Source organism: Anastrepha obliqua, chromosome 1 (assembly GCF_027943255.1).
Source record: "Anastrepha obliqua isolate idAnaObli1 chromosome 1, idAnaObli1_1.0, whole genome shotgun sequence".
NCBI classification, from domain to species: Eukaryota; Metazoa; Arthropoda; class Insecta; order Diptera; family Tephritidae; genus Anastrepha; species Anastrepha obliqua.
Window position 1 is genome coordinate 169,622,253 of NC_072892.1, and position 12,397 is coordinate 169,634,649.

At 35.9% G+C, this 12,397-nt stretch overlaps 1 protein-coding gene across 2 annotated transcripts in view; it reads right to left on the minus strand.

Annotated features, from left to right (window-relative positions):
• Positions 1–8,794: 8,794 nt before the first annotated feature.
• Positions 8,795–12,397, minus strand: part of LOC129240823 (17-beta-hydroxysteroid dehydrogenase 13) — a 33,050-nt gene continuing 29,447 nt past the window's right edge. For both annotated transcript variants that reach the window (XM_054876846.1, XM_054876838.1), the window contains exons 2-6: positions 9,889–10,044; positions 9,649–9,825; positions 9,512–9,584; positions 9,128–9,431; positions 8,795–9,058 (exon numbers count right to left, since the gene is read on the minus strand). In XM_054876846.1, the coding sequence (XP_054732821.1) occupies positions 8,962–9,058; positions 9,128–9,431; positions 9,512–9,584; positions 9,649–9,825; positions 9,889–10,044 (807 nt within the window). In that variant the 3' untranslated portion in view covers positions 8,795–8,961. The remainder of the gene's footprint in view (positions 9,059–9,127; positions 9,432–9,511; positions 9,585–9,648; positions 9,826–9,888; positions 10,045–12,397) is intronic.

Sequence of the window (12,397 nt, forward strand, 5' to 3'; positions counted from 1 at the left end):
GTTGACAGATGACAGACGAAAAAAACAAGACATTTCGGAAGGTTTAAAAATACTCCTAGCGACATCTATGGACTAATAGCTGAACGTCTCATTTCATAGGTATATACCGTACTATCGCAAGCTAACGTTGACAAACTAATTTCTTTTGCTTTGATTCACTAAAACAAAAAAAAAAATGCTATAAAATTATTGACAGGCCCTATACTCCACGAGGAGGTCAGATCAGCAATAAGGATGTAAGTAAAGTAATTGGGGCTGCGATCGGGCGCAACGCGAGCCATGTGGAATCGCTACAAAGAGCTAAAAAGGAGAAGAGACGTATTATCCGAAAGAAGAAACGAGAGGCCGAAATACGTGAGTGCGAGGAGCTTGAGATGCTGGCCAACAGGAACAACGTCCGAAAATTCTACCAGAAAGTTCGGCGGCTTACAGAAGGCTTTAAGACCGGGGCGTTTTCTTGTAAGAACAAAGACGGCGAACTGGTGACTGACATCCAGAGCAATCTTAAATTAGGGAGGGAACACTTCTCGAATCTGTTAAACAGTGTAAGCTGCGCATGTCACAGAGAATATGAAGATCCCGATACCCCAATCGTTAACGACGGAATTGTCCTTCCGCTACCCGACCATGACGAGGTGAGAATAGCTATAACGCGGCTAAAGAACAACAAAGCCGCAGGCGCCGACGGACTGCCAACTGAGCTATTCAAACATGGCGACGAGGAGCTGGTAAGGTGCATGCATCAGCTTCTATGCAAAATACGGTCGGTTGAAAGCATGGAATTTAAGTAAGTATGCTCTGTCCGATTCATAAGAATGCCAATTACCGCAGGATTAGTCTTCTAAATATCGCCTATAAGGTTCTAGCGAGCGTATTGTGTGAAAGGCTGAAGCCCACCGTCAACCAACTGATTGGACCTTATCAGTGTGGCTTTAGACCTGGAAAGTCTACCATCGACCAAATTTTCACAATACGCCAAATCTTGGAAAAGGGCCATGAAAGGAGAATCGACACACACCATCTTTTCGTCGATTTCAAAGCTGCATTCGACAGTACGGAAAGGAGTTACCTGTATGCCGCGTTGTCTGAATTTGGTATCCCCACAAAACTAATACGGCTATGTAAGATGACGTTGCTCAACACCAGCAGCGCCGTCAGAATTGGGAAGGATCTCTCCGAGCCGTTTGATACCAAACGAGGTTTCAGAGAGGGTGACTCGTTGTCGCGTGACTTATTTAACCTGATGTTGGAGAGCATCGCACGAGCCGCAGAACTTAATCGCTCAGGCACAATATTTTATAAGAGCGTACAATTGCTGACGTATGCTGATGATATCGATATCCTCGGACTTAACAACCGCGCTGTTAGTTCTGCCTTCTCCAAACTGGATAAAGAGGCAAAGCGAATGGGTTTGGTGGTGAACGAGGACAACACGAAGTACCTCCTGTCTTCAAACAAACAATTGGCGCACTTGCGTATCGGCACCCACGTCACTGTTGACAGTTATAATCTCGAGATTGTAAAAGACTTCGTATACTTAGGAACCAGCATTAACACCAATAACAATGTCAGCCTTCAAATCCAACGTAGAATCTCTCTTGCCAACAAGTGCTACTTTGGACTAAGTAGGCAACTGAGTAGTAAAGTTCTCTTTCGACGAACAAAACTAACACTCTACAAGACTCTCATAATGCCTGTCCTAACGTATGGCGCAGAAGCTTGGACGATGACAACATCCGATGAAGCGACGCTTGGAGTGTTCGAGAGAAAGATTCTGCGTAAGATATTTGGACCTTTGCACGTTGGCAACGGCGAATATCGCAGACGATGGAACGATGAGCGGTATGAGCTTTACGACCACATAGACATAGCGCAGCGAATAAAGATCCAGCGGCTACGTTGGCTGGGTCATGTCGTCCAATGACGATAAAATCACAGAAATAATCCAAGTTCACCGGCATTTTAGTAGTCGTAGCATCACCCAGGAGCTAAAGATCGGCCATAAAACGGTTTTAAATCACTTGTACAAAGCGGGAATCAAAACGAAGCGCGATGTTTGGGTGTCACACCAATTAACACCAAAAAACTTGCTGGATCGAATTTGCATCTGAAAAGCCTGGGCCAAACGGAATGAAAGCGACTTATTGACCATGGGATGGTGAGTGGGGATGAGAAATAGGTACGAAAAAAACGTACCCAAGCTGTTGAAACTGCTCAAACAGTGGCTAAACCAGGACTAACGGCCAGGAAGGCTCTACTGTGTATTTGGTGGGACTTGAAAGGAATCATTTATTAAGAGTTGCTTCCGTATGGGCAAACACTAAATTTCGATTGACCAGAAATGAAAGGAATTGAGCAACAGAAGCGGTGTTGATTTCCATCAGGACAACGCAAGGCCACACACGTCTATAGTGTCTCGCCATAAACTCCGGCAGCTTGGTTGAGAAGTTTTACAGGGTTTGATTGAAAAGTAATGAACCTTCCCGCGCGGGGCGTCTGCCAAGCGATCAACCGAATCGGCTGGTAGAGGAAAGTGTTCGTTGGACCTTCCCCTTCCACTAGAAACTGGTCCCAGTTCGCCGGCAACAGCGGTGCAGTCAACATCGCTCCGCTCGTGAAAGCTGTTTCAAAAGTGTGTTGGGGTTTTGCAGTGGCGAAAATGCAGCGATCGTTGGACCAACGTTACTCGATAAAATTTTGCGTAAAGCTAAACAAAGCGAGTACCAAAACCATTGGGTAATATTTAATTGGATAATGCTTTAGACAATTGTATCACAGGAGATGAAACCTGGTGCTTTGAGTACGATCCTGAGGGCAAGAGAGAGAGTGCGGAGTGGCACACGAGCCAGTCGCCACGACCCAAGAAGGCGCGCATGTCGAAATTCAAGGTCAAAACCATGCTGATCATCTTTCCCCACCCTCCCTACAGCCCAGACCTGTCCCCTCCGGTCTTCTTCTTGTTCCCGCGCCTGAAAAGAAAGCTGAGGAGGCGTTTCGACTCCATCGAGGCAATCCAAAAAACTGAACACCATTCCGGCGGATGAGTTTAAAAAATGTTTCCTGCAGTGGGAGGACCGCCACCAGCGGTGTATTGACGCTCAAGGGTCCTACAGGGTGAGCCATATAGCGTTTGCTTTTTGAACCACCAATTTTTATGAGAATGGTACCACAAATGACATGTCAAATGTGTTCATAATTTACTGAAAGGTTTGACATTTACGAAATGGGACGCTATATGGTGCAAGAACTGGAGCCTAATGACCATCCAATGCGTTTTCGGTTCGCTCAATGGGCAGAAAATCATTTGACCGAAAAATCGGTGGCTACGTCAATAGGCAAAATTGTCGGATTTGGGGCTCAGAAAATCCACACGTTACTGTAGAGAAGCAAATGCATCCACAACGAGTCACTGTTTGGTGCGGTTTTTGGTCTGGCGGCATCATCGGGCCATTTTTTTTCAAAAATGAGCGAGGAGCCGCGGTTACAGTAAATGGCGAGCGTTACCGTGACATGCTCAACGAGTTGTTCCCAAAAATTGAAGAGGATGACATGGACGACATTTGGTTTCAACAGTTTGTCACACTGCCAAAGTTACACTCGAACTTTTGGCTACCGTTTTTGAAAACCGAATAATCAGCCGAAATTCCGATATCAATTGGCCGGCTCGGAGCTGTGATTTAAGGCCGTTGGACTATTTTTTGTGGGGAGCCGTTAAGGACAAATGCTATGCGAACCATCCAAGGACGATTGATGCTTTAAAACACGAAATCGAAGTTGCCATTCATGAAATTGGAGCTCAAACAATCGAAAATGTGCTTAAAAATTGGATTGATCGAATGGCCTACTGTAAAGCCAGTCGTGCCAGTCATTTGAACGATATTATTTTTTTTTTTTCATTCATAAATGACAATGTTCAATCTTCAAAATAAAAAAAAAGTTTGAAAAAATATTGATTAGTTTTTTTTTTATAGCCGATTCAAAAAGCAAATTTTACATGGCTTACCCTATATTTTGAAGAATATTAGTTGTATAAGCCAAAAGGTTTAATAAAACTGCTTAAAAAAATAAGGCTCATTACTTTTCAATCAAACCCTGTAAAGCATTCGCTGTATAGTTCGCACTTGGCACCAAGCGAATACCTCCTTTTTCTTTCATTGTAAAACTTCCTGAGGGATAAGAAATTAGTACCAAGTGAAGATTCTGAAAATAATATTTTCAAGTGAAAAGATTTATGGGACAAACTGTATATAATATAATTTGCATATTCATACACAAACACGATATGAAATTTACACATAATTTTCTGTGCGCATAAATGCACAAATGTACTTATAACATAGATGTACTCGTATGTATGTATTTCTATATATATTTTACTTGCATGCACTTAGAGTGCCGTCTCTAGGTGCACACGTAAATTAAGTGCCAGTCGTCAAAAAAAAAAACAAATATTACATACCAATAACACCAACAAATCGAATGTGTTTCTATCAAATTAGACCCCCTGCGCCCTTATATTTACATACAGTCAATTGCATTTTTTCTCGAGCCCAACAAAATTAATTGAAATCTTCATAGAAAAGAGAGTGTGGAGTAGATTAGAAGAGGAAACAGTCAAAGGAGTAAACGCAGCAAAGTGCCATAAAGTGAAGTGAGCCGTTGATGTGGGAAAGAGACTGAGAGACATTTTAAATGTAATTGTCACTTATGCATTTACACACACACAAGTGAGCGACTGCAAACAGCAAATAATTTTAGCGCTCCACAAACCAAGCACATACAAATAGTGCACACACACGCACACACACACTTACATGCGCTGCCCCTTTTATGCCCAAAGCTGCACTTCTGGATGCGGTGAGCTCCCGATGCAGTAAAATTCTAATTACAATTATGACATTTGGATGCGTATTGGTGAGGCAAATTAATGCCACACAAAAGACCCCCAGCGCTAGCGAAAACATATATGGAGTAGGCAGCAGCAGCAACAACAGCACCAGCAGTGATAGCTTTGGTGATGCCAACGGCACCTGATGTTCGTTTATTTTGTAGTCGCGCTGCTGCTGTGTAATTGTTATTCTTATTGCGCTTGTTTTTTTTTTTTCTCATTTGTAATTGCTCTTATTGTGTGTTGTGCATTTATGGTGCAGGGCTCATGCGCAACCGTTTCTTTGTCACCTAAAATAGCAATGGCAATGCGCGTGAGTGGCTGCAAAGATCGTTGGCTTGTTGGAGTTGTGCATTTTGTTATTGTTATTGTTGTTGTTTCACTTTTAGACGAATGTGCTGGGATTCTGAGTTAACGGTCTTTGACCTCATGCACACGTGTTCCCGTAGGGCGTTAACTCTTCTGCTTTTCCCCTGGGGCAAAAATTAATATGTATTTGAATTATTTGTTAGACGGCTAAAGAACTTAAATGGTGGGTTAGACGCACAATTTTATAAGCATAAATGTTTAAGTGACGTGGAAGATTTTCCATAAGTAAAATATTATTACCTGATTTCTAATTGCAGTGAAGTCGATAATGAGGCTTAGGAAAAGGGGAAAGTGAAATCTGATGAGCTGCGCTAAGGCTTTCAATTCCGAGCAATCTTACATTTTCTCATATTTCGGCGTTTTATTGTCACAATCTTGAGGAAACTCGGGACTTTCGATATGAATAATATCAGAAGCTCGGATTTGGACCTCTCCGCGCCATTTGATACCAAATAAGTTTTTAGACAGGGTTACTGTCTGTCTAACGAGCAGCAGAACTTAATCGCTTAGGCACCATTTCTTAGCAGAGCGATGATATTCACGACATCGGCCTTAATAACTGCGTTCAGAATTCTGTTTTTTCTAAGCTGGATAAAGAAGTGAAGCAAATGGGTCTGCTTGTGAACGAAAACAAAACGAATTACCCCTCCTGCCATCAAGCAGATAGTCGGCCCGCTCGCATAACGACACCTATTGACAGCTATGAATTTGAAGTTTTAAGAGACTCCGTTTAAGTACATAGGAACCAGCATTAATAGCGTAAGCAGTGCCAGGCTTGCAATCCAACAAATAATCTTTCTTTCCAATGAGTTCTACTCTGGACTGAGTAGTAAAATCCTCTCTCGATGAACAGAACTAATATTTTATTATAATACTTTGTCAATAACAGCATCTAAGCGAGCATTCCATTGTTTTGAAAAAAAAATCTAATTATTTAAAAAAAAGAAAAAATTAATGAACACAAAAAAAAATATTAACTAAAATTAAAATATTTTTGTTTGTTTTGAAAAAAAAAATCTAATTATTTTTTTATTTAAGAAAATATGTTTTTTTTTGAAAAATAAAAATTTGAAATATTTGTATCGTCATTTTTCGAAAAAAGCCGTGAAAATAGTACGAAAACTCCAAAAACTTGAGGTTAAATCGCGAAAAATATGTTTTTCGAACCAAAGTTTGAAAGCACACAAATTTCAAAATATTCCTTTTTTTCGAAAAAAATCCGCAAAATAATACGTATGCACTTGAAGATTAAAAGAAAGTTTTTAACTTTCAACATTTTGAACTAAAATTAAGTTAAGTTGATAAAATAATCAAAAAACAAAAAAAAGAACTAAATGTGGAATTTTTTTGCTTGTTTTGAAAAAAAAATCTAATTATATTTTAATTTAAAAAAAATATTTTGTTTTGAAACAAAAAAAAAAAAAATATTTCAAATAAAGTTAAGTTGATAAAATAATCAAAACACATAAAAAAATAACTAAATTTAATATATTTTTGTTGGTTTTGAAATAATAGTTCCGTACATTTTGCGAAAAAAGCCGTGAAAATAGTATGAAAGCTTTTGTTTCAAACTATTAAAGCTTTCAACTTTAAATATTTTTTATTAAAATAAAGTTAGGTTAATAAAATAATCAAAACTCCAAAAAAGTGAATTTAATTTTGAAAAATATTTTTTTGATAAAAAAATTAAAATTATTTTTTCGTATATTTTGTTTTTGAAAAAAGTTGTGAAAATAGTACGAAGACTCGAAAATTAAGCCTGATTAATAAAAAAAATTAAAAATATTTAAGAAAAACATTTTAATAATTTTTTCGTTTTTTTTTTCGAAAAAGCCGCTTTTTAACTTTCAATATTTTTGAACTAAAATTAAGTTAAGTTGGTGAAATAATCAGAAAGCAAGATCACTTTTGCTTAATTTTGAAAAGTATATTATTTATTTTGAAAAAAAAAAATTTAATTTTTTTCTCGTAAACTTCTTTTTTAAGTTTTGAAAATAGTACGAAAACTGGAAAAACTTTTGTTTTAAACTACTAAACTTTTCAACTTTGAATACTTTGAAATAAATTTAATTAAGTTAAGAAACAAAAAAAGGGAACTTAGTTTTAGAAAATATTTAAAATAAAATTTTAAATAATGTTTTGCTATTTTTTTGTCGAAAAAAAGCCCTGAAAATTATACGAAAACTCGAAAAACCTTTGAATAAAGTACTATAAGTTTTTAACTTTGAATATTTTAAGCTAAAATTAACTGAAGTTAATAAAATAATCAAAAAAACATAAAAAAGTGACTTATTTTCGAAAATTATTTTATTTTTTTGTTTTTTATTTAAATAATTTTTTCGAACTTGAAAAAAAAAACGTGCAAATAGTATGATAACTCGAAAATTAAGTCAAGTCAATAAAAAAATATTAAAAATATTTTAGAAAAAAATTATTTAAAAGTAGAAAAAAATTATTTTAAATTACTTTAAAAATTTGATTTATTTTCACAGGATTTCTACGGAAAAAGTAGAAATAAATTATTTGAAATTATTATTTATTATTATTAAATTATTATTAATTAATTATAATCAATGTAATAATTTAAATAAATAAAATAAAATAATTTTTTTCTTTTTTTCAAACAAATCGTGAAAATAGTACGAAAACTCGAAAATTAAGTCAAGCTAATAAAAAAATTAAAAATATTTTTATTAAAATTAAATTAAATTTAAAATAACGTTTTTTTATATTTTTAAAATAATTTAAAATAATTTCTTTTTTATTTTTTTTCCGAAAAAAAACCGTGAAAATAGCACGAAAACTCGAAAATTAAATCAAGCTAACAAAGAAAATGTAAAAATATTTTTATTAAAATTAATTTAAATTTAAAATAAACTCGAAAATTAAGTCAAGCTAACAAAAAAAAAAATGAAAAATATTTTTATTAAAATTAGTTTAAATTTAAAATAATGTTTTTTTATATTTTTAAAATAACTTAAAATAATTTTTTTTACTTTTTTTTCGAAAAAAAAGCGAGAAAATAGTACGAAACCTCGAAAATTAAGTCAAGTTAACAAAAAAATGAAAAATATGTTTATTAAAATTAATTTAAATTTTAAATAATGTTTTTTATATTTTTAAAATAATTTAAAATAATTTTTATTTACTTTTTTTACGAAAAAAAGAGAAAATAGTGCGAAATCTTAAAAATTAAGTCAAGTCTATAAAATATTTGAAAAACATTAAGAAAAAACTTAGCCATTTTTTCGTATTTTTTTTCGCGAAAAAGCCGTAAAAGTATTCCAAGTTTTTTAACTTTCAATATTTTCAATTAAAATTAAGTTAAGTTACTAAAATCGCTAAAAAAATAGTTACAAAAAAGTCTGTCATTTGTAACCTTAAACTTTAAAGACTTTTAAAATTACAGATACCCGAGAATGAGGCTCTCATAATGAGATATGCGCAGCTGAAAATACTGATAAAGTATTTAAAAATTATGAAATTCACTAATTCAAATGCTTAGACAGCAGCCTCCTAATGCTATACCCAAAAATATTTCTTTATATTATCAGAATTTTATTTGTTCGACAGTTTTGACACAGTTAACTGAAAAATATTAAATTTCCCAATTACTTTAAACTTAAAACTAATTAAAAAATATATTTATACACTTTTCCGTACAAATTAGGCTGCACCTGCTGTTGGCAATCGGGAATCAGTCACTACTGCTCCTTGATTGATGCGAATGCGCGTTGGAAGGTGTTCAAACGCATCATTGGCATATAAGTCACCCAATCTTGAGCGCGTGCGGGTAAAAGGCTACAGCAACAAAATAAAAACAAAAAGTTTTATAACTACCTTTTTGATTTAACTGTAAATGACACTTACGATATTAGACGATAGGTGAGCATGAAGAAGCCGGGTACCGCCACCTCCACTTCACGCTGCAACATGCCTTGCACAATTCTCTTCGCCACATCCTCACCCTCCAGCAGCGGATATAAATCTGAGAAACCGCTGTCGGTGGCAAACTGTTTGACCCGAGCATGCGTTTGCAGGAAAGAGGGAAATACCGTAGTAGCATCGATATTCAGTCCTTCAAGCTTCAGTTCGGCGCGCAAGACACGCATTAGGGCGCGCACAGCGTTTTTGCTACTGCAATAGGGTTCGCTGTAAGGCAGTGTGACGAGACCTGGTTATCAAAAAAAAAAAAAAGAAGCAAAAATAAAACTTGAAATAAGCATACAAAACTATGGAATTAAAAACGCTTACCTGCCACGGAGCAAATGGCGACAATGTGTCCTTTATTGGCCTTCTTCATATCTTCCAAAAATACGCGATTTGTCTAGCAAAAAAATGAAATGAAAATCAGATTTATACTGCCAAATAACAGGCATTCCAGCTTTTACCCAAAAATGTGACATATAATTGACTTTCACCATCAACTCTATTTCCTCAACTGTTGGATTCAGCTGATCCGAGTGGATCAGCAAGCCGGCATTATTGACTAGAATTGTGGCGGGGCCAATCTCTCTGGTTAGTTTTTCTTTGAGATCTACAACTTCTTCGTATTTAGTGACGTCCACCTGCAAGTTGAGACAGCGCGATTATGAGAAATATTTTTTAAATAGAACTCGCAATTTATTCACCTTATAAGCGTTTGCTTTGACGCCATATTTATCGGCAATTTCCTTGGCCGTCACCTCTGCTAGTTTATAATTAATGTCGCATATGGCGACATTGCATCCTTTGGAGGCCAATTCTGCAGCAATACTTTTACCCAGGCCGCCTGCTGAGCCTGTGACCTTCATTGGGGGGAGAAAAGAGATAAACGAAAATATTAGTAAAATTTGCATTTACAGTGGCAAATGCTGCGAAACATTTATTCGTACACTTTCAGTTCATGATATTGTTGCTACAAAAGTAACAGTAAAAATCGTTTCAGTTTTTACTAGTTTTGCTGAAAACGAAGCAAAAATTGGTTTTTCTTAGTTTTAATCGCCGATTCAGTTTCAGTTGCGCGTAATATCTCGATTGAAAGTGACAAAATGGGACGAAGTGCAGATTTAGCATTAGAAATGCGTAAAATTGTTGTTAGATTGTACTTTGAAAACAAGTCTCTGCGCGAAATTGACAGAAATTTAGCAAATCGCTTTATACGGTGCAAAGTGTTATTGCTAATTACGGGAATACTGATAAATTGGAAGCTAATCATCACCAAGCCGGAAGGCGAAAAATATGGACTTCTCGTGCGGAACGCAACATAGTAGCATCAGTCGCGCAAAATCAACAAAATAATCTCCACGATACTATGCCGAAATATTTCAGTGCCTTTCCATAAAAAAGTAAGCCCTTAAACAGTGCGTATTTGTCTGCAAAACGCTGCTTATCCAAGCAGAGTGGCACGCCGCAGGCCCTACATTTCAGATATTAACAGAAAGAAGAGATTGGAGTTCGCCAAATGCTATATAAATGAGCCAGATTCTTTTTGGGAACACGTCATATTCAGTGATGAGTCAAAATTTAATGTTTTGTGAACAGATGACCCTCCAAAAGTTTGACGAAAAGAAAATACGGAGCATAATGAAAAAAATCGTATTCCTATCGTTAAGCATGGAGGAGGAAATGCAATGGTTGGGGGGTACATAGCTGCACGTGGAGTCGGAGAAATGGTTTTTATTGATTATAAAATGGACAAACATCTGTATTTAAACATTTTGAAGAATAATTTGCATGATAGTGCCGTTAAACTTGGACTAATTGCTAAAGGGTGCTTGTTTCAACAACACAATGACCCAAAACACTCATCTTATCTCGTGCAAGAATGTCTTATTTACCACTGTAAGCAGCTTAAAATTCCACCTCAATCACCGGATCTGAACCCAATTCAGCATGCCTGGGAACTCTTAGAAAGGAGAATCACAAAACACAAAATAATATCAAAGGCGTCATTAAAGACAGCTTTAAGTGTGGAGTGAGAGAAAATTGCCGCTAATGATACTAGAGTATTGGTAAAAAGTGTGCAATGACGTTTGGAAGTAGTTCTTAAAGCTAAAGGCGGTCCAGCAAAGTAGTAAAAACTCGTTTTTTCTATTATTTTTTTAATAAAATATTCTTATATAGCTATTTACGAATAATAGTTTTGCATAAAATTGTGCCCAATCTCGTTATTGTCTTAAGTTCTCTCATTTCAGAAAGGAATTTGGAAGTTTTTGTTCCTTAAATACTTAAAACAATGTTATTTTTTACGACTATATTAAAATTTCGTTCCTTTGTATAAATTGTGCTAAGTTTCAGGTGTATCTGTTTGTAAACTGTGAGTGTACGAATAAATTGTGTGTCCACTGTATTTATAAAATCGTTAAATGCATGCACACTCCGTATATCAATCTTTACTTTAATATAAATCAAATGACTGAAATATTAATATTTATGCTGTATCAAATAATATGTATTAAAATACAATTAGTGATCGCCCATTCACTTGAAGTAGCTGCTGCTCAAATATGAACGAGACGTTATCAATAAAACGGTCCGCGGATGACATATGGCAAAAATAAATTTTTTGTTTTTTGCTAGGACTGTTATAAGCTTACATGGCAAATTTCAGCGTGATATGTCACATAGTTTGTTTTCTGTGCTACTGTAAACAATTCAAGCTCGAGTGTGTTCTTCGAATTCTCTTTTATGACTTCAATTGTCTCAAAATGTTTCCCACGGAGCGGCAACTTGAGCTTGGGAAACAGGAAAAGGTCACATAGAGCCATATCAGGCGAATACGGTGCTTGCGGAACGATATTAATATTATTTTTGTTCAAATAATCGCGAACAAGACGTTATGTGTGAGCTGGTGCATTATCGTGATGAAAGAACCATGACTTGTTGTCCCACAATTCCTTCCTTTTAAGACGAATGTTCTCGTGCAAACGCTTTAAAACGTCTAAATAATATTCAGCGTTAACCGATCGGCATTGCGGAAGGAACTCCGAGTGCACCACACCTTCGTAATCGAAAAAAACAGTCAGCATAACCTTAATTTTTGAGCGACTTTGGCGTGGTTTTTTGGGTTGATGTACGGCCCTCTTTGAACGATTTGTACCACTGGAAGACACGTGCACGCGATAGAGAAGAGTCCCCATAGGTTGTCTGCAACATTTT